Here is a 23,094-nt window from a genome sequence, read left to right on the forward strand (position 1 = left end):
GTTCTTTTGTATTACTGTTACAGCTTCTTGTGTGGGTATGTTGACATCACCAAGCTTTACTCAAACATACCCACACAAGAAGCTCCCCCCTGCGGGTCCGGGGGTTAGAATAGGCCCGAGGTCTTCCTGCCTGTCGTAAGAGGCGACTAAAAGGAGTCCATCCCCCTCAAGGGGGCAGTTAGCGCCTGCGTCCGGAGATGGATGGTCCCATGTCCTATATTTGTGGTCTTTTTGGTTTTTCACTTCTCGTTTCTTCCTTCTTTGGTTGGTTTCTTTCTTTGTTCTTCTCCATCTCACTGTCTTCCTTACTCTTTCCCTTGCCTTCTTCTCCTTGCCTTCTTCTCCTTGCCTTCTTCTCCTTGCCTTCTTTTTCCCTGCCTTCTTTTTCCCTGCCTTCTTTTTCCCTGCCTTCTTTTTCCCTGCCTTCTTTTTCCCTGCCTTCTTTTTCCCTGCCTTCTTTTTCCCTGCCTTCTTTTTCCCTGCCTTCTTTTTCCCTGCCTTCTTTTTCCCTGCCTTCTTTTTCCCTGCCTTCTTTTTCCCTGCCTTCTTTTTCCCTGCCTTCTTTTTCCCTGCCTTCTTTTTCCCTGCCTTCTTTTTCCCTGCCGTCTTTTTCCCTGCCGTCTTTTTCCCTGCCGTCTTTTTCCCTGCCGTCTTTTTCCCTGCCGTCTTTTTCCCTGCCGTCTTTTTCCCTGCCGTCTTTTTCCCTGCCGTCTTTTTCCCTGCCGTCTTTTTCCCTGCCGTCTTTTTCCCTGCCGTCTTTTTCCCTGCCGTCTTTTTCCCTGCCGTCTTTTTCCCTGCCGTCTTTTTCCCTGCCGTCTTTTTCCCTGCCGTCTTTTTCCCTGCCGTCTTTTTCCCTGCCGTCTTTTTCCCTGCCGTCTTTTTCCCTGCCGTCTTTTTCCCTGCCGTCTTTTTCCCTGCCGTCTTTTTCCCTGCCGTCTTTTTCCCTGCCGTCTTTTTCCCTGCCGTCTTTTTCCCTGCCGTCTTTTTCCCTGCCGTCTTTTTCCCTGCCGTCTTTTTCCCTGCCGTCTTTTTCCCTGCCGTCTTTTTCCCTGCCGTCTTTTTCCCTGCCGTCTTTTTCCCTGCCGTCTTTTTCCCTGCCGTCTTTTTCCCTGCCGTCTTTTTCCCTGCCGTCTTTTTCCCTGCCGTCTTTTTCCCTGCCGTCTTTTTCCCTGCCGTCTTTTTCCCTGCCGTCTTTTTCCCTGCCGTCTTTTTCCCTGCCGTCTTTTTCCCTGCCGTCTTTTTCCCTGCCGTCTTTTTCCCTGCCGTCTTTTTCCCTGCCGTCTTTTTCCCTGCCGTCTTTTTCCCTGCCGTCTTTTTCCCTGCCGTCTTTTTCCCTGCCGTCTTTTTCCCTGCCGTCTTTTTCCCTGCCGTCTTTTTCCCTGCCGTCTTTTTCCCTGCCGTCTTTTTCCCTGCCGTCTTTTTCCCTGCCGTCTTTTTCCCTGCCGTCTTTTTCCCTGCCGTCTTTTTCCCTGCCGTCTTTTTCCCTGCCGTCTTTTTCCCTGCCGTCTTTTTCCCTGCCGTCTTTTTCCCTGCCGTCTTTTTCCCTGCCGTCTTTTTCCCTGCCGTCTTTTTCCCTGCCGTCTTTTTCCCTGCCGTCTTTTTCCCTGCCGTCTTTTTCCCTGCCGTCTTTTTCCCTGCCGTCTTTTTCCCTGCCGTCTTTTTCCCTGCCGTCTTTTTCCCTGCCGTCTTTTTCCCTGCCGTCTTTTTCCCTGCCGTCTTTTTCCCTGCCGTCTTTTTCCCTGCCGTCTTTTTCCCTGCCGTCTTTTTCCCTGCCGTCTTTTTCCCTGCCGTCTTTTTCCCTGCCGTCTTTTTCCCTGCCGTCTTTTTCCCTGCCGTCTTTTTCCCTGCCGTCTTTTTCCCTGCCGTCTTTTTCCCTGCCGTCTTTTTCCCTGCCGTCTTTTTCCCTGCCGTCTTTTTCCCTGCCGTCTTTTTCCCTGCCGTCTTTTTCCCTGCCGTCTTTTTCCCTGCCGTCTTTTTCCCTGCCGTCTTTTTCCCTGCCGTCTTTTTCCCTGCCGTCTTTTTCCCTGCCGTCTTTTTCCCTGCCGTCTTTTTCCCTGCCGTCTTTTTCCCTGCCGTCTTTTTCCCTGCCGTCTTTTTCCCTGCCGTCTTTTTCCCTGCCGTCTTTTTCCCTGCCGTCTTTTTCCCTGCCGTCTTTTTCCCTGCCGTCTTTTTCCCTGCCGTCTTTTTCCCTGCCGTCTTTTTCCCTGCCGTCTTTTTCCCTGCCGTCTTTTTCCCTGCCGTCTTTTTCCCTGCCGTCTTTTTCCCTGCCGTCTTTTTCCCTGCCGTCTTTTTCCCTGCCGTCTTTTTCCCTGCCGTCTTTTTCCCTGCCGTCTTTTTCCCTGCCGTCTTTTTCCCTGCCGTCTTTTTCCCTGCCGTCTTTTTCCCTGCCGTCTTTTTCCCTGCCGTCTTTTTCCCTGCCGTCTTTTTCCCTGCCGTCTTTTTCCCTGCCGTCTTTTTCCCTGCCGTCTTTTTCCCTGCCGTCTTTTTCCCTGCCGTCTTTTTCCCTGCCGTCTTTTTCCCTGCCGTCTTTTTCCCTGCCGTCTTTTTCCCTGCCGTCTTTTTCCCTGCCGTCTTTTTCCCTGCCGTCTTTTTTTTCCCTGCCGTCTTTTTCCCTGCCGTCTTTTTCCCTGCCGTCTTTTTTCCCCTGCCGTCTTTTTCCCCTGCCGTCTTTTTTCCCTGCCGCCTTTTTCCCTGCCGCCTTTTTCCCCTGCCGCCTTTTTCCCTGCCGCCTTTTTTCCCTGCCGCCTTTTTCCCCTGCCGCCTTTTTCCCTGCCGCCTTTTTTCCCTGCCGCCTTTTTCCCTGCCGCCTTTTTCCCTGCCGCCTTTTTCCCTGCCGCCTTTTTTTCCCTGCCGCCTTTTTCCCCTGCCGCCTTTTTTCCCTGCCGCCTTTTTTCCCCTGCCCGCCCTTTTTCCCTGCCGCCTTTTTCCCTGCCGCCTTTTTTCCCTGCCCGCCTTTTTCCCTGCCGCCTTTTTCCCTGCCGCCTTTTTTCCCTGCCGCCTTTTTCCCTGCCGCCTTTTTCCCCTGCCGCCTTTTTTCCCTGCCCGCCTTTTTCCCTGCCGCCTTTTTCCCTGCCGCCTTTTTCCCTGCCGCCTTTTTCCCTGCCGCCTTTTTCCCTGCCGCCTTTTTTCCCTGCCGCCTTTTTTCCCCTGCCGCCTTTTTCCCTGCCGCCTTTTTCCCTGCCGCCTTTTTCCCTGCCGCCTTTTTCCCTGCCGCCTTTTTCCCTGCCGCCTTTTTCCCCTGCCGCCTTTTTCCCTGCCGCCTTTTTCCCTGCCGCCTTTTTCCCTGCCGCCTTTTTCCCTGCCGCCTTTTTCCCTGCCGCCTTTTTCCCTGCCGCCTTTTTTCCCTGCCGCCTTTTTCCCTGCCGTCTTTTTCCCTGCCGTCTTTTTCCCTGCCGTCTTTTTCCCTGCCGTCTTTTTCCCTGCCGTCTTTTTTCCCTGCCGTCTTTTTCCCCTGCCGTCTTTTTCCCTGCCGTCTTTTTTCCCTGCCGTCTTTTTCCCTGCCGTCTTTTTTCCCTGCCGTCTTTTTCCCCTGCCGTCTTTTTCCCTGCCGTCTTTTTCCCTGCCGTCTTTTTCCCTGCCGTCTTTTTTCCCTGCCGTCTTTTTCCCTGCCGTCTTTTTCCCTTTCCCTGCCGTCTTTTTCCCTGCCGTCTTTTTCCCTGCCGTCTTTTTCCCTGCCGTCTTTTTCCCTGCCGTCCTTTTTTCCCTGCCGTCTTTTTTCCCTGCCGTCTTTTTCCCTGCCGTCTTTTTCCCTGCCGTCCTTTTTTCCCTGCCGTCTTTTTCCCTGCCGTCTTTTTCCCTGCCGTCTTTTTCCCTGCCGTCTTTTCCCTGCCGTCTTTTTCCCTGCCGTCTTTTTCCCTGCCGTCTTTTTCCCTGCCGTCTTTTTCCCTGCCGTCTTTTTCCCTGCCGCCTTTTTCCCTGCCGCCTTTTTCCCTGCCGGCCTTTTTCCCTGCCGCCTTTTTCCCTGCCGCCTTTTTTCCCTGCCGCCTTTTTCCCTGCCGCCTTTTTCCCTGCCGCCTTTTTTCCCCTGCCGCCTTTTTCCCTGCCGCCTTTTTCCCTGCCGCCTTTTTTCCCTGCCGCCTTTTCCCTGCCGCCTTTTTCCCTGCCGCCTTTTTCCCTGCCGCCTTTTTCCCTGCGCCTTTTTTCCCTGCCGCCTTTTTCCCTGCCGCCTTTTTCCCTGCCGCCTTTTTCCCTGCCGCCTTTTTCCCTGCCGCCTTTTTCCCTGCCGCCTTTTTCCCTGCCGCCTTTTTCCCTGCCGCCTTTTTCCCTGCCGCCTTTTTCCCCTTGCCGCCTTTTTTTCCCTGCCGCCTTTTTCCCCTGCCGCCTTTTTCCCTGCCGCCTTTTTTCCCTGCCGCCTTTTTTCCCCTGCCGCCTTTTTCCCTGCCGCCTTTTTCCCTGCCGCCTTTTTCCCTGCCGCCTTTTTCCCTGCCGCCTTTTTCCCTGCCGCCTTTTTCCCTGCCGCCTTTTTTCCCTGCCGCCTTTTTCCCTGCCGCCTTTTTCCCTGCCGCCTTTTTCCCTGCCGACTTTTTCCCTGCCTTCTCTGGTCTCCGCTTCGGCGCTTTTGAGTCAGTCTGTCTTCTCTCTCTTCCTTTTCCTCTTCTTCCTTCCTCCCTGTGCGCGCCTGAAGGCCGACCCACGCGTTCGCACGCGTAGCCGGTGACGGGGGTAAACGCGTAATTCCCCGCCCTGGGTAGACAAGTAAGGCACGCACGTACTCCCTGGTAAAAGGCCAGGCCCAGGGAGGGGGTGATAGCCTGAGCTGATACCTTCTGACCCATGCCGATTGGTCCCCTCCGTCTGTTTCTCGGGAGGTGTGACCTGAGGTGTAAACATTCACCTAAGGCGGGGAGTGCCCTCTGGGAGGGGTCCCCACAAGGAAGGAGCGAAGGAGCGCGCCATCGGAGATGCTGACAATCATGCGGGATTCCTCCACAATGGATTTCTTTTCTTTTTCTCTCTCGACTTCTGCCCACAAAACGGATACTTGACCAGCCAACCAGTGACAAAAGTACTACCGCCTGCACCACAGTTTCCTCGTAGTTTCTCGATCTGAGGACGGAAAGGGTTTTTCCTCTGTCAACCCTTTCGTTATGCAGAAAGGCGTGGATGCCATAGCCAGATCTGGTCAAGTCTTGTACCAGGTTTGTGTAACGGTACTTTGTTACTAGAAACTGAGAGTGCCTTTCAGGCACAAAAAACTGCTTCGGGCCACACTCCCTGTACACGTTTCCCTGTCCGGGTGGAGGCTCCACCGCACTTCGAATTCGTCCTCATGGGTGTGGTATACACTAGATCACCTCGACGGGATTGACTGGCGATGAGGTTCAGTCTTTCCTCGCTGAGCAGGGCGTGACGGCGCGGGCTATGAGGTTATTTCTGTTTGCCCCTATGTCCCGACACCTACGCGCTGCTACCAGTGTCAGCGTTTTAATCACACTCGCCAGTCTTGTTCCAATGCGTCTAAATGTGTCACTTGTGGCAGGGATGCCCATGAGGGTGACTGTCTACCTCCGTCTCCTCGTTGTGTGAACTGTCAGGGTGACCATGCAGCGTCCTCCCGCGACTGTCCCATCGACAAGGAAGAACGCTGTATCCAAGAAATTCGGGTCAAAGAGAAAGTGTCCACCTCGGCTGCTTGCAAGCTATTTGCTAGTAGGAAGCCCATGCTGCTCCCAGCGGGGAAATACAGTACTGTCGCCTCTCCTCGGACTACCAGGGAGGTGGTGACGCAGACATGCGATCTGACCTTCAGCACTAAGGTCCTCCATTCGGCCAGTGCTAAGATCCCGCAGTCGACGTCTCCTCTTCCTCCCGTCACCCCTCAGATACAAGCACATTCATCAGCTTCTGCCAAGACGAAGTCCCAGAAGTCAGATGCACGGGCCTTCAAGAACGAACCGTCCCGCGCAGACTTCCTATGTACCTCGAATTCCCAACCATCGACCAGTACTTCCACTGAACGACCTTCCAAGAAGGCTCATAGGAAGCACAGTTCTCCTTCTCCGCCACGGCGCATTTCTTCTCCTGCGCCACCCAGCGGTTGCCACCCCAGGCCGTCTTCGGTTTCGCCTGGCCGCACCGCTGGTAGCCAAACATCTGTCCGTTCACCTGCAGAGGAAGCTCCCCCTCCCAGCCATCTTAACAAGATGGCTGATGAACCTATAGAACCAATGGACGATGACTGTCGGCCTACTGATAGCGGCGGCAGTGCTCGCTCGAAGCCAGGCCCTCAGCGGCCTTCGAGGTGACCCCTTCTTTCATCTTCCTTTTCTTCTTACGATGGCACTTATTCACTGGAATATTTGCAGCATTCGCTCCAACCGAGAGGACTTAAAGTTGCTGCTCCGCTTGCACCGTCCGCTCGTCATAGCCCTCCAGGAAACGAAGCTACGCCCAATGCGATCAAATTGCCTTGGCACACTACACCTCTGTGCGTTTTGACCTACCCCCTGTGGCAGGTATTCCGGCTCATGGAGGGGTTATGTTGCTGGTCCGGGATGATACTACGATCCCATCACATTGCACACTGACCTGCAGGCAGTTGCCGTCCGAATTACTCTCCCCACTTTTACATTTTCCATTTGTACCGTTTACACTCCATCGTCGTCTGCCGTTACCAGGGCAGACATGATGCAAATTATTGCTCAGCTACGTGCACCATTTTTGTTAACTGGAGACTTCAATGCCCACCATCCCCTTTGGGGCTCTCCTGCCCGAGGGGCTCCCTATTAGCAGACCTTTTCAACCAGCTCAATCTTGTCTGCCTCAATACTGGCGCCCCTACTTTTCTTTCGGACACATCTCACACCTATTCCCATTTAGACCTCTCTATATGTACTACCCAACTTGCACGCCGGTTTGAGTGGTATGCCCTTTCTGATACATATTCGAGCGACCACTTCCCGTGTGTTATCCATCTCCTGCAGCATACCCCCTCTCCGTGCTCATCTAGTTGGACCATCTCCAAAGCAGACTGGGGGCTCTTCTCTTCCAGGGCGACCTTTCAGGATCAAACCTTCACAAGCTGCGATCGTCAGGTCGCACACCTCACGGAAGTCATTCTCACTGCTGCTGAATATTCCATCCCTCACCCTACTTCTTCTCCACGTCGCGTACCGGTCCCCTGGTGGACCGCAGCATGTAGAGACTCTTTACGTGCTCGTCGACGTGCTTTACGCACCTTTCAACGCCACCCTACAGTGGCGAATTGTATCAATTATAAACGATTACGTGCGCGGTGTCGTCGTGTCATTAAAGAAAGCAAGAAAGCCAGCTCGGCTGCTTTCACAAGCACCTTCAACAGTTTTACTCCTTCTTCTGTTGTCTGGGGTAGCCTGCGCCGGCTATCTGGCACTAAGGTCCACTCACCAGTTTCTGGCTTGACGGTCGCGAATGACGTCCTTGTGGCCCCTGAGGATGTCTCCAATGCCTTCGGCCGCTTTTTCGCAGAGGTTTCGAGCTCCGCTCATTACCACCCTGCCTTCCTCCCCCGCAAACAGGCAGAGGAGGCTAGGCCACCTAACTTCCGCTCCTCGAATCGTGAAAGTTATAATGCCCCATTCACCATGCGGGAACTCGAAAATGCACTTGGCCGGTCACGGTCCTCCGCTCCAGGGCCTGATTCTATTTATATTCAGATGCTGAAGAACCTTTCTCCTGCGGGTAAAGGTTTTCTTCTTCGTACTTACAATCGCATCTGGATTGAGGGACATGTTCCCGCATGCTGGCGCGAGTCTATTGTTGTCGCGATTCCTAAGCCGGGGAAGGACAAGCACTTGCCTTCCAGTCATCGACCCATCTCGCTTACCAGCTGTGTCTGTAAAGTGATGGAGCGAATGGTAAACTCTCGTTTGGTTTGGCTGCTCGAGTCTCGACGCCTACTTACCAATGTACAATGTGGATTTCATAGGTGCCGCTCTGCTGTTGACCATCTGGTTACCTTGTCAACCTTCATTATGAATAACTTCTTGCGGTAGCGCCCGACCGCGGCTGTGTTATTTGATTTGGAGAAGGCTTACGACACCTGTTGGAGGGCGGGCATTCTCCGCACCATGCATACATGGGGCCTTCGCGGTCGCCTCCCTCTTTTTATTCATTCCTTTTTAATGGATCGACAGTTCAGGGTACGTGTGGGTTCTGTCCTGTCAGACACCTTTCGCCAGGAGAATGGGGTGCTACAAGGCTCAGTTTTGAGTGTCGCTCTCTTCGCCTTAGCAATCAATCCAATAATGGATTGCCTCCCAGCTGATGTATCAGGCTCCCTTTTCATGGACGATTTTACCATATATTGCAGCGCGCAGCGTACATGTTTCTTGGAGCGCTGTCTTCAGCGTTCTCTTGACTGTCTTTACTCCTGGACTGTCGCCAATGGCTTCCGTTTTTCTGCCGAGAAGACTGTCTGTATTAACTTCTGGCGCTACAAAGAGTTTCTCCCACCGTCCTTACGACTCGGTCCCGTTGCTCTCCCATTCGTGGAGACAACAAAATTTTTAGGTCTTACATTTGACAGGAAACTTAGCTGGTCTCCACATGTGTCATATTTGGCTGCCCGTTGTACCCGTTCTCTAAATGTCCTCCGTGTTCTCAGTGGTATGTCGTGGGGAGCGGATCGAACCGTCCTACTTCGCCTATATCGGTCGATCGTCCGCTCCAAGCTGGATTATGGGAACTTTGTATACTCCTCTGCACGGCCATCCATCTTACGCCGCCTTAACTCCATACAACATCGGGGTTTACGACTTGCGATCGGAGCGTTTTATACTAGTCCCGTCGAGAGTCTTGCTGGTGAATTGCCACTCACCTACCGGCGCGATATACTGCTTTGTCGGTATGCCTGTCGGCTACTGGCAATGCCCGACCACCCGTCTTATCGTTCCTTTTTTGACGACTCTCTCGACCGTCAATACAGGTTGTATGTCTCTGCCCTGCTACCCCCTGGAGTTCGCTTTCGTGGCCTCTTTCAACACCTTAATTTTTCACTCCCTGCAACCTTTCGAGTGGAGGTTACCCCCGGTTCGGTCTACCACTCCCGTTTGGTCGAACTTCGCTCGAAGTTCATTAATATGACGTTCATTTATACAGATGGCTCTAAGACCAATGACGGGATCGGGTGTTCTTTTATTGTCGGGGCACAAAGTTTGAAATACTGGCTCCATGGCCATTTTTCGGTCTTCACAGCTGAGCTCTTTGCCCTCTACCAGGCTGTTCTTTACATCTGCCGCCACCGACATTCTGCTTATGTAATCTGCTCCGATTCCCTGAGCGCCATCCAGAGCCTCAGTGATCCATATCCGGTTCACCCTTTCGTGCACCGCATCGAACGCTCTCTTCAGCAGCTGGTGGACGTCGGTTCTCCGGTTAGCTTTATGTGGGTTCCTGGCCATGTCGGTATCCCTGGGAACGAAGCTGCAGATGCCGCGGCGAAGGCTGCGGTCCTCCAGCCTCGGACAGCTTCTTGTTGTGTCCCTTCGTCAGATTGTAGCAGGGTCATTTGTCGGCGCATTTTATTGCTGTGGCATACCGATTGGGCTGCACTTACAGACAACAAGCTTCGGGCCTTGAAACCTCTTCCCACGGCTTGGATGTCCTCCTCACGCCCTTCTCGGTGGGAGGAGGTAGTTTTGGTCCGGTTACGAATTGGACACTGCCGGTTCAGCCATCGCCATCTGCTGACGGCTGCGCCGGCGCCGTTCTGCCCATGTGGGCAATTGCTGACGGTCCGCCACATTTTAACGTCCTGTCCGGATTTTAACACACTGCGTCTTGATCTTGGCCTGCCATGTACTCTAGATGCCATTTTAGCGGATGACCCATGAGCAGCTGCTCGCGTTCTTCATTTTATCAACTTGACCACCCTCTCTAAGGACATTTGATTATGCTGTTTTTTTAATCCTATGCCTGTCAGTCTGTCTTTTATTGTGTTTTCCGTTTCATTGCTGTTTTAAACTTGTGACTCGCGGTGCTTTCCTAACGTAGTCTGGGCGCTAATGACCGTTGAAGTTGTGCGCCACAAAAAAAAATAAAAAACACAAGAAGCTGTAACAGTAATACAAAAGAATCTTATGAAACACAAGAAACTTTCGCACACAGAGACTGTCGAATTTATCAGCCATAGCAACACACATACACTCCTGGAAATGGAAAAAAGAACACATTGACATCGGTGTGTCAGACCCACCATACTTGCTCCGGACACTGCGAGAGGGCTGTACAAGCAATGATCACACGCACGGCACAGCGGACACACCAGGAACCGCGGTGTTGGCCGTCAAATGGCGCTAGCTGCGCAGCATTTGTGCACCGCCGCCGTCAGTGCCAGCCAGTTTGCCGTGGCATACGGAGCTCCATCGCAGTCTTTAACACTGGTAGCATGCCGCGACAGCGTGGACGTGAACCGTATGTGCAGTTGACGGACTTTGAGCGAGGGCGTATAGTGGGCATGCGGGAGGCCGGGTAGCCGTACCGCCGAATTGCTCAACACGTGGGGCGTGAGGTCTCCACAGTACATCGATGTTGTCGCCAGTGGTCGGCGGAAGGTGCACGTGCCCGTCGACCTGGGACCGGACCGCAGCGACGCACGGATGCCCGCCAAGACCGTAGGATCCTACGCAGTGCCGTAGGGGACCGCACCGCCACTTCCCAGCAAATTAGAGACACTGTTGCTCCCGGGGTATCGGCGAGGACCATTCGCAACCGTCTCCATGAAGCTGGGCTACGGTCCCGCACACCGTTAGGCCGTCTTCCGCTCACGCCCCAACATCGTGCAGCCCGCCTCCAGTGGTGTCGCGACAGGCGTGAATGGAGGGACGAATGGAGACGTGTCGTCTTCAGCGATGAGAGTCGCTTCTGCCTTGGTGCCAATGATGGTCGTATGCGTGTTTGGCGCCGTGCAGGTGAGCGCCACAATCAGGACTGCATACGACCGAGGCTCACAGGGCCAACACCCGGCATCATGGTGTGGGGAGCGATCTCCTACACTTGCCGTACACCACTGGTGATCGTCGAGGGGACACTGAATAGTGCACGGTACATCCAAACCGTCATCGAACCCATCGTTCTACCATTCCTAGACCGGCAAGGGAACTTGCTGTTCCAACAGGACAATGCACGTCCGCATGTATCCCGTGCCACCCAACGTGCTCTAGAAGGTGTAAGTCAACTACCCTGGCCAGGAAGATCTCCGGATCTGTCCCCCATTGAGCATGTTTGGGACTGGATGAAGCGTCGTCTCACGCGGTCTGCACGTCCAGCACGAACGCTGGTCCAACTGAGGCGCCAGGTGGAAATGGCATGGCAAGCCGTTCCACAGGACTACATCCAGCATCTCTACGATCGTCTCCATGGGAGAATAGCAGCCTGCATTGCTGCGAAAGGTGGATATACACTGTACTAGTGCCGACATTGTGCATGCTCTGTTGCCTGTGTCTATGTGCCTGTGGTTCTGTCAGTGTGATCATGTGATGTATCTGACCCCAGGAATGTGTCAATAAAGTTTCCCATTCCTGGGACAATGAATTCACGGTGTTCTTATTTCAATTTCCAGGAGTGTATATAATGCAGGACACCCATTTGGAAAAATAGAGTAAAATGTCAGTGTACTCCACCGCCTAATTAAGGACATAAAATGGATTTGCTAGAAAAACTGGAGATATATTCACATTACAGAAAATATAAAGATAAAATATTAAACAAAAAACTCGAAAGTGAATCTCTTCAGATGTTGTGATATTATAATTAGATAAAAATAGTAACACATAGAAATAAGCACAATTGTAAAATCGATATACGTGAATTATGATCCAAATTGTTAAGATAAATAACCTCTGTACAAAAGCACATCGTACTCTGTGGACTACTTGTAGGAAAACCTTTGTAACTGTTTTGTTTATGTAAGATATTTTCAATGTTTAAAGGGTACAGCAACATGTATGTGATGTTTAGTGTGTGCACAAATGGACCAGAAGAAAACTGCAAGTACAAATTCTTCTAAATTTCACCATTAACTTCATAAAAAGATTGATAACCAACTAAAAACTCATGTGTTTCTCCTATATTGCAGTAACGTCAACTAAATGAAGCAGACTCTCTCACATTGACAACATTACATAGAAATGGCATAATGCACACAAAAAACGCACTTGAAAATTGGTACCGTTTCCTGGAATGCAACATACGAAAAGTAAATAAAGGTAATTGTGACTGGTAATTATTTATAAACAAACCTATTACACTAGGTCAATTATTGTCTTCAGAAATGCTGTCATCGAGGTTAACAGTGGCTCGAAATGTGGTAGGGTGCAACGGATGCAATTTGGTGGGAACAGCATTATGCTATGGGAAACATTCTCTTGCACTTGCATGGGACCTATGGTAGTAATTGAAGACACACTGACAGCTACGAACCACCGGCATCACTTCATGCTTGATGTCTTCCCCAACAGCGATGTCATCTTTCAGGAGTATAATAGGACGTTTGACTGTTTCCTGGAAATCATCTTAAATGATCATTTACCTCATTTTATGCTCCTAACATGCTTTTCCCCCTTGAATATCAGTAATATTTTATAAAAATCAAAATGAAATCCAAATAATTTGAAAGCCCACTAAAATGCTCCGTTCAAGTCATGTGATGCCTGCGACATCACTAGCTAGCTCGCTGCTCCTAGTTTCATAGTGTTAATTCACAGTGCTGTCTTGTTTTGGAATTTACGTTTCAGAAAATGGGTTACAAATGATGTGTAGTACCATACTATTCAAATACATCTATGAAAACTTCTGGAAAGATGTTTTTGAGTGTTCTATAGAATGAGAAGATGCATAAAATGTGGTTGCACTGTACTGGTAAATTGCCACCACATTGATGCACAAGTTCACCAACTTAATTTTTGTGTTTCACTGCGAAGTAAATGTTAACTTGCCCCTGAAATGTGCTCTCCCACTATTATGCATTTATCCTCTGTTGTCCATTTCTCAGACTACGACTAATGTGAAGCTATATATAATACATCCCACAATTGAAACAACTGCTACAATCTGATCTTGCTAACACTATTTTTGTATTTCATGTAAAACTTTTAAAAACACATGTCCTATTTATCCACAGTCTCATGCACTACCCATTGCACCACCAATCGCCTGCTAGAGGCAGTATCTCTCCTATGTGTGTTAAACACAGGAAACCCGCACTAAGTTTTGGCAAGAATAATTTATTGCGCTTTGGGCCATAGCTCATGACTGACAGTTGACAATCTAGTTATAATATATGACACATTTGCAAAAATTCTATAGTTCCTTAGTTTTGAGTGAGTTTAATGATTTTGCAGGGAGCTCTAAATGGGTGAAGTATAAATGTATTAACTTTTGCAAGACTTCCACTATCAGCATTCACACAATTCCTTTCTTCTGTTACTTAAAAGCTATAATTATTTTTTCCATCACTAAGTAAATAAACTGTTTGCAGAAAAAGTACATAAAAACCTCGTAACTTCATTTAAGGCACCTATAACACCCATATAGCTTTGTCTTATCCCTAGTCTGTGACAGCACAGAGCATTAGTCAGCAACGGAGCATTTTCAATCATCTGACCATATCTTGATACTTAATGATATTTTTGCTTTATTTACGTAAAACTCAGATATTTTGTGAGAATATTGATCTTAAATGCTATTTAAATGTTATAATGAATCAAAATAACAACATCCAAACCATGTTTTTAACATGGGAAAATAGCCTGTTGTCCACGTCTCAGAACCAGAACTATGTTACAGCAGTATGAGGAGCATTATAGTGAATTCATGTTGATGTCTTGGCTATCAAATTTGTTTGATGTAAATCCTATGGAACACACCTCGGTTGCTATCGGACGCCATTGCTGCTTACGCAAATCAGTGGTCCGTTATTTACACAAATTACATGACCTGTGCATAGTTATTAATGCCACATATCTTCACAAACCTACCAACCAACTGTGGGATCCCTGAGACCCACCGAGCAAGGTGGCGCAGTGGTAGCACACTGGACTCGCATTCGGGAGGACGACGGTTCAATCCCGCGTCCGGCCATCCTGATTTAGGTTTTCCGTGATTTCCCTAAATCGGTCCGGGCAAATGCTGGGATGGTTCCTTTGAAAGGGCACGGCCGACTTCCTTCCCCATCCTTCCCTTATTCGATGAGACCGATGACCTCACTGTTTGATCTCTTCCCCCAAACAACCCAACCCCCCCCCCCCCCCCCTGAGACCCGAGAATCCGTGATCAAAGATGGACAAGCTATTAAGCAAATGGTCATAATCTTCTGGCTCATTAGCATATAATAATAGTATATTTTGTGATTAATGAATTTCGTTGTAGTTAGGCAAAAGAATGATGATTCTCAAAAGCTGATATCTTTACTCAACAGCAGCAATAAAGACACAAGTGTATCTGGATGCTACAATTCCCTAGATATGGGTATGTATGCACTGGCTTGTGTCCACACTGGCTTGTGTCCACACTGATGAAGAAATAAGTGTAAAGAATATGAAACATCCCCTAGAGAGCTCATAACCCTAATAGTATGCGTGTGGTGAGCCTGGGGCACTGAGCTATTGCAATACTCCTTTTTTCCTGTGCTGTAATTGTACTCCCTGACTACTATCTTAATGAGTATTCCTTTTCTCTGATTCTGTACATTTTATTGTGCAATAATATTATAAGCATCTCTTGTGATTAGAACACATTTGACACACACAGTCCAACACACGTGTCATTCTGTTCTGTGAAGGGGGGGGGGGGGGGGGGGAGGAGGGTTGTCAGGTACCTGCTTAGTCACAGCCTTTGACAACACTGTGTTGGTGCTAGGACACTATTTATGCCTGTTAAGGATTATATACCTTTCGAGTTTGGGGCACAGGTATTTTGGATAACGATTACCATGCTGGGTAGCTGTTGCTGCAGCGAGGTGGCACCCATGGGGAGAATCTCACACTGATGACCACAGAAATCCAGCAGTTTCACCAGAGAGAACATATTGTTTCAACACAGAAAGGTATGAGTTCAAGATTTTCACCTTCTTTGGCAGTGCTGAACTTCCCTCAATACCTTGTTTGTACCCGTTCTCATGGTGGGTTCTTTCTGGAAATGAAAGTGTTTAGCACAAATTAGTAAAAGATGAAGTGGTTCCATACAATGCCTCCCCCCTCCCCCACCTTATAAAGAAGTTCAGTGACATACCTGTCACTATGACATCTCAACATGCTCCAGGGTGTTAATTTGTATCATGATTTCACATTGCTGACACACAAAGAATTGTGTACAAACCTTGAACACAAGGTGTTCAGTTTATTTACAACACCTAACAAAGCCAACAGATAAAGAGTGGAAATTGGTGCTTCTGTTTTGTCCTTTGAAGGGAGAATGTTACTTGAAAAGTTAAAAGTAATGGTATACCATTTTGAGGTAAAAGCCATACATTCCACCTTTCCAGCTAATGCTTTAATTGTAGAATGAGACCAGGTGCCAATATGTATCAGCGATGGAGGGCAATCCTTTGGTCTTTGAAGTTCCTCATTTTAAAGGAGGAGACAAAGACATAGGAGTGAAAAGCGGAGTGCAAAGCTTTTCACTGTCTTTTGTATTTGGAACCACAGGAAAAATATCATCAAATTCAAATGACAACTAACTTTGCAAATATGCAAGGGTAAAGGCACTCACATCTCCTCCAGTGCAAGCCGTGATAGTCATCTTGTTGTGGGGGCAAATGATCCCCTTCCTCCTGTTCCGCTATATTTGTATTAAGGACTTCTGTTCCCCATCTCCTGCTGCAGTGGAGTCCTCACACTCATAACCGTCCCGTCCCCATCCTGAAAGGTAACCTCTATGTGGTCCTAATCGACCGATGAGCACTGCCTTGCAGAGTTCGATGTCGGCCAGTAATTAATAGAACAACAGGCTATGGGCACCATTGCATTTAGTTCAGTGTCCCTTCCAGATGTATATCTTGAAACTCCCAACCAGAGATAAAATCCGTAAGGAGAATAAATAGAAGGAAAAAGATCAGAAAAATCCAAAGGCAAATGGCATTATACAACTACCTTGTGGTGCAGCCTTCATTTTGGGACGGTAGTGTAGTTCGTGTTCAGATTGAATTTTGCTACTTGGTTCCAAGGATTATACCTAGCTGACCTCCAAAGAATTGAATACATAAATTAATGCAGGATTGTTCCACTTTAGCACTTGATTTGTGGCTGCAAATTCATATCTTTAGAAGAGAAATGTATTTAGTTTAGTCATGTAATATGTGTTGATCAATGACTACATTTGATTCTGTTACCATGTCAACCAAAGATATTCAAACCCTGCAGAGTACCTATTTGCTATAAGTGTCTGCACATGCAGTATCAAAGTTTGCGTAAAATTAATTCAGTATTATTAGCCCCGCATTCAGTGGAGTAGTAATTGTTAGTTTCACCGCCAGTTTGAAGTGAGACCATTATCATCTTATCTACTGTCTCAGATACCTTCTGTAATTTTATGTACTAAGTGTTGCTTTTCAGGAAACTCTGTTCTGCGAAACATGCACCCCTACTTCGCAGGTATTTTTAATAATAAACTACCACTCACTCCGTATAGCTGTGGTTGTATGCATATGGATTTTGCTCTTTGAAATGTCTGCATCCCTCCAGACAGGGAGTTGGCATTGGCATGTGAAGAGATAGTTAACTTGATCTATCAGCTAGCCCTGCTTCTCCTCCTGCTGGATGATTTCAAAACCCACAATCCTTTTTGGGATGGTGTTAAAATATCTGACCTAGGTAAACTAATAGAACAAGGGATCACAGAACTTGACCAATGTTTATTACACAGTGCCCCCCCCCCCCCCCCCTTTTGTAGTGGCATGTGGAACACATTCAGCTATCAATATTTGCTCCTTTACGCCCCCCTCCCCCCCCCCCCCCCCCCCATCAATTCTAATGGAGAATACATAGAGAACTCTCTCCAAGAGTATTCTGTTCCCAAGCCTCAAGTCATTTTCCCAATCAGGTTGGTTGCAGAAACCAGTTTCTTCCCACATGCTAGGTCCTGAGGGGAGCCCTCCCTTTTCGACCCACACATCTCCGTCACCTCACTGTAGTTTATTACTTTTTATGGATATTTTAACTTGATTCTTCTTCTCATTGTGTTTTGCACCAAAGATGAAATGATTAAAGATTGAATTGATTGTGTATGCTTTTTTACAGATCATTGTTTCATAATTTGTTTCTTATTTTACATTTTATTACTCAGCGAAGACAGCATTCTGATTTTACAGTGACTGATGGTTTGCTGGTCGGGTGGGTGCAAAAATTGACCTCCCACCACAGGACTATCCCTGGGGAACTTGTTTCTGTCTCCCTCCCTTGCAACATTTTATGTTTTATTACTTCTTATGGTTGTCTTTCCTTGCATATACTTCTAACTAGTTTGGTGCCTCAGATGATAGTAATAAAATTGCCTGTTCACCTGTATCTCCTAACGTAATCCATTAGAGGCTTTGATTTGTAAACTAAGAAGGGACTGATGACCACCTCCATCCAGTCCCTATTAACTTTAATAATCAATCAATCCATATAGAGTCTAAAATGTAGTCAACCCTCTTGGCAGAAGATAGGTAGGTAATACATAAAGGGCAGTGATAAGGGATAGTTGTGGAATAATCTCCGGCTCTGGGCATGACTCCCATTCACCACCTGTAATAGAAAATTATGTAGTTAATTTTTTATTCTATTTGCAGGTACATATCTGCCATCCTGGTACATATTTTAAACACACATGCCACAGTTTCATAGCATGCTGCTAGAGGAGCAGCCCATTGAGTGAGTGGAAAGGGGCTGCGTCATTTTGTTTTGGCTGCTCTATTGCTGTGCTATGACACTGTGGTGTGGGAATTTCAATTTGTACCTGGACCGTCGACATATACCCTCAGAGAGATAAAAATATAATTACTTAACTTTATTCTTTGAGATAATAATTAAATATTTGTGACTACATGTCATACTAGAGTTTAATTATAAGCTATAGGTTTATTTTAGCCGTGAAGTCCTGCATCATTTGAACCTTTTGATGGAGCAGTGGAAAAAGTTGTGGTTTTAGTAAAATATTAAGAGGTTACTGTAGTATCGCTTTGTACAGAAACTTGGGCTTCTAACAATACTGTGAAATGCTCTAAACACAAATAAAGTTTTCTCAAAATTGCTGCCACAGCCAATGGGGTATTACATGGTTGTGAACCCACACTGAAATAATGGGCTCTGTTAATAGATTTTGACAAATGAAAGATTTATTTTATTTTATTTATTGTTCCGTGGGACCAAATTAAGGAGAAGTCTCCATGGTCATGGAACAAGTCAATACATGAAATTATAACACGATATTAGAAAGAGACAAAATGAAATATAAAAAAAACATATTCAGGTGACAAGTTTAAATAAAGAAAATCAACACTGTAACACTGGAATTTGCTTAATTTTTTAGATCTTCCAGGAGCTCCTTGACAGAATAGACGGAGTGAGCCCATGAGGAAACTCTTCAGTTTAGACTTAAGAGTTTGGGCTACTGCTAAGATTTTTGAGTTCTTGTGGTAGCTTATTGAAAATGGATGCAGCAGGATACTGCACTCCTTTCTGTGCAAGAGTCAAGGAAGTGCATTCCACATGCAGATTGGATTTATGCCTAGTATTAACTGAGTGAAAGCTGCTAACTCTTGGAATAGGCTAATATTGCTAAACAACAAACGACATTAAAGAAAATATATACTGTGAGGGCAATATCAGAATTCCCAGACTATTGAATATGGGTCTACAAGAAGTTCTCGAACTTACACCACATATAGCTCGAACAGCCCGTTTTTTGAGCCAAAAATACCCTTTTTGAATCAGAAGAATTTCCCCAAAAAATAATACCATACGACATAAGCATATGAAAATATTCGAAGTAGACTACTTTTCGTGTTGAACTGTCACTTATTTCAGATACTGTTCTAATGGTAAATAAAGCAGCATTTAGTTTCCGAACAAGATCCTGGACATGGGCTTTCCAAAACAGCTTACTATCTATCCGAACGCCTAGGAACTTGAACTGTTCCGTCTCGCGTATAAAATGCCCATTCTGTCTGATCAAAATATCGGTTCTTGTTGAATTGTGAGTTAGAAACTGTAAAAACTGAGTCTTACTGTGATTCAACATCAATTATTTTCCACAAGCCACGAACTTATTTCCTGAACTACATTATTTGATAAGATGAAATGAACTTACTTGATCAAATAAGAGTTTAAGTATTCACCCCAGTGCAGAACATAATTATCATCAAATTTGAATTTTTTTTTTTTTTTTAACATGACATTCTCTTTGTGTTCGCTAATGCTTGGCACTACTGATACTTGAAATCTGTGTAAGAAATTTTGTAAAATTTATGATCATTTCATCCTGTGTGTTTGCATCAAAATTTTGCTTCAAATTTTGGAGTTGTTGTTACAGTTTTCCTACGACGTTTCGGAATAATGCTTCATCTGAAGAAAATGTGACTGATGTGAAAAAGTGCTGTCTCCACCACAGTGAGTCCCAGACTGACAAAACAAAGCAGGGTGAAGAGAAGAATAGCTTGGACGATAGTGCATGCCCAATCTGCCTGGAGAATTTGGAATTCTTTTCACCATCTCAAGGTCGTCAAGTAATGTCAACACTTTGTGGCCATCTGTTTTGTCAGAACTGTATTACAAGTGTTCTAAAGAGCTCAAAGGAATGTCCAACTTGCTGTCGGCGCTTGAAATTGAGTGATATCCATCCTATTTTTATACCATAAAGATTTATATGGAGGCGGGGTGGAGGAGAGAGAGAGAGAGAGAGAGAGAGAGAGAGAGAGAGAGAGAGAGAGAGAGAGAGTGAGTATGAGTGAGTGAGTGTACGTGCATCATGCGCAGTGCCCTCACTAAATGTGGGTAAACTCTTCACAACTGTCACTTGGCAGAGTAAACCTATGTAGCAAAATGAGGAAGTATCTAGTAATAAATGTATATGTGCGTTTTTTAAGTTGTTACTTGGATGACTACAGGTTACTGTAATAAAACTTTTTAAAATTTTGATATTCGTGTCTGAAAATATTGCGTAAATTTCACAGTTTATAAAGATGCTGCTTGCTGGTAGTGTACTGGGCACTCACTATATTTTTTTATTTTTAATCTACTGTGTTGTAACATTTTCAGCTTCATAGCCATAATGTAACTGCCTGCTGCTATTCCTTTCATTTATCATTTGCTGGGTTGTGATATGTCACTCTTACATAAATAAACTGCAATTCCCTTAAGTTAGAGTATGAATTGTCACTTCCCATTCATCTGTTGTACAGCACCTTATTTTATTTTTCTCTTGTGCTGCTCTTTCTTGTTCAATAACATGTTATGTAACATGTTCCAAATTATATTATTATATGTATTATAGTCTTTTCAAGAGTTTGTTGCCATCCTCTTATCTTTTTTCCTCCTGTCAACTTGCGCTACTCTTTATCTCTGGTGCACCAACTGTTAATAATGTTTTCTAAAATCTTTTGTTGGCCTGCTCATACACTACTGAGGAATGGTTCAGGAGTTTAATCTCAATGTGTTTAAATCTTTATTGTATATACCTTCATATTAGTGAGAGCTGCTAATTGCAGAATCAGCATCCCGCTGTAATGAGTGAGATGTCGAGCTCATAGAGTTTTGGTGTAAAGTTTTCTAGAAAATAAAAAAAAGAAAGCATTGTAGTACAAAAGTGTGTGTTGAAGTGATGTGAGATTTGAATTATTATTTACTACTTTGTATTACTAGTTATCTAAACCTCTACCCTGTGTTACTGAAGTAATCCTTCGCTACATAAAATGTATCGGTTAATGAGAACCGTTTTAACCATAATTTGAAATAAGCTTGTTTTCGTACTCTCTTAAAGAACAAAATAAATCTGTGATACTGAATTTTCTTTTCTATTTTTTACAAAACTATGGCTCTGAACAGCAACAATATTTTCACATTAACTACCTATATTATTACAGTGAATTTTCTGAGAACACTATTGGGTTATTGTTTTTCAATGTGAGCAGACTTAGGCGTGTGTGTGTTAAATGATTTTACTATCAGATTACTGTCATTCTCTCGATGTTTCTAAACACACCCACAGAAACGAACAACTTTCTCATATTTCTTGTTTTATTTTGTGTATAATTTCAATTAATGATAATATCAGCAATATGGATCTCTATCCAAGACTGTAATGAATATTATCAGACAAATTGCCTTTCAATTGTATTCTATTGTTCCAGGTAATTCCACAGCAAGGAGATGATATAAGTTAAATACATATTGAATCTACAGCAAAGAATGTAGCTCCTCATCATACCTTCACATTGAATTGTTTCCAACATGTGTGTCCTTATTTTTACTCCGAATTTGTTAACGGTATCCATGCTTGTGCTCTACAAATGTGATCATTCAAAAATTACTTATCATTTGCCTCGTTCAATATTAAGAATATGTACACGTTTACATACAAAGTTTTATCCAGAGTGACATTGTTCAGAAATTGTGCCTGCTGAAAGGTGGTGCCACATCAGCCTTGAACTAATTCTTTTAGTTCGTGTTTCACCTTTTCTCAATAATATTCATAATTTATTTTCTTTAAATTTCACATCACTAATTTCATATTCCATGCTGAGTTATTGTATAAAGTTCTACTTTAATTGTATTCTGCGTTGTATGCTCTAGTTTTCATTCAGTATGCAAGACTGAGTTCCATGTAACAGAATGTATAATATGTTAAAATTCTATGTCGTTAATGCTTTTATGTAAGTAGTCTTATCTCCAAGTGTAAGTGAGAGAATTAATCTCCTTGAGCACTTCAATTCTTTACTAGTCAGTTAAACACAATCTAATAAATAGTTCATCGCTCAATGTCTAGGTCATACCACTTATATTCAACTGATACGCCAATATAGCTTTGTGTGTAATCTCATTTGACTCAATAGAGAGAACAGAGCAATGTTACTTGTCATAGTCTTCATATTTAGTACCCACATGTGCCTCCTTACTCCACCTGACTTCTCTCTTCAATACATTCACACACATACTTAAACATTGGAACAGTGGGGTCCTACTTCAGCTCCTACAACTGCGTTCAATAATTAATCCTCCATATCATTGGAGGACCTGCCCTTCCATCATTCCCAATGCTATATTACTAACACATAAATGAACTAAAGTGCTTGGCCCCTAATAGGTTAGCCACAACCACACACTCACAGTGTCTGCCAGGTACCATCAGCACTCTTATTCTCCAATGCATACTCTATGTTGTCTTAATGATCTACACAGTATGCACTTATGAAAATAAAAGATGTCCTGAGTCAGACTCGTTCTTGTGATTTGACATGATAATTGCTTTATTTCCTTAATCTAATAACATTTCGCCTCTAATGTCAGGTGCATTTGTTACTGGTGAAGACTTACCTTCATGAAAATTCTCTTGGCCCTTTATCTTGTAAGTGGTTCATAGAGTAGGCAGTGTGGTGCAGTAAAAATTTTTATCATTCATTTCGTTTACTTTCCTTCCTTGCAGAGTGTTATCTTTGTTTTCAGTTTCCTAGGTTTTCTACTTGTGGCTAATGTGTAAATAATATGATCTGCATTTAGTGTATTATTGATTATATTATATATAATGTTTTTAAAATAACAGGTTCATTCCGCCGGTGACTAGTGCACACATTTCTTTAAGTCTTTGTGCAGAAATGAAGCTTGCATCTATCCTGGATTTTGATTGACAAATAAATAAGATCCAGGTTGTGGAATATTGGTGATCGCTCACAGATCTGAGTATAGTAATTGCCACATACAGTTGAATTTCTTTAGTTGATTTTGGTTGTGTTCTAAGAACAACTTCCCAAATTTGATATTCACAAGTATGTTGTAGCCTTTTGTCAAAGAGTTTTTCCCCCCTGTTTTGCATTTTCACTCAGATTTATCAGAGCTAGATGAATCTTTTCCTCTTGGGAACTTCATCAGATGATATCCGAACTAGGGGTGTAATCCAGGCATCCACGTCAGACTTGCACGACAT

The 23,094-nt window shown here is 45.5% G+C and overlaps 1 protein-coding gene across 2 annotated transcripts in view; it reads left to right on the forward strand.

Moving 5' to 3' along the window:
* The window catches only part of LOC124711146 (E3 ubiquitin-protein ligase AIRP1-like), a 54,800-nt gene extending 33,855 nt beyond the window's left edge, over positions 1–20,945 (forward strand). For both annotated transcript variants that reach the window (XM_047241041.1, XM_047241040.1), the window contains exon 3: positions 19,489–20,945. In XM_047241041.1, the coding sequence (XP_047096997.1) occupies positions 19,489–19,813 (325 nt within the window). In that variant the 3' untranslated portion in view covers positions 19,814–20,945. The remainder of the gene's footprint in view (positions 1–19,488) is intronic.
* The last annotated feature ends 2,149 nt before the right edge of the window (positions 20,946–23,094 follow it).

The sequence above is a fragment of the Schistocerca piceifrons genome, chromosome 8 (assembly GCF_021461385.2).
Source record: "Schistocerca piceifrons isolate TAMUIC-IGC-003096 chromosome 8, iqSchPice1.1, whole genome shotgun sequence".
NCBI classification, from domain to species: domain Eukaryota; kingdom Metazoa; phylum Arthropoda; class Insecta; order Orthoptera; family Acrididae; genus Schistocerca; species Schistocerca piceifrons.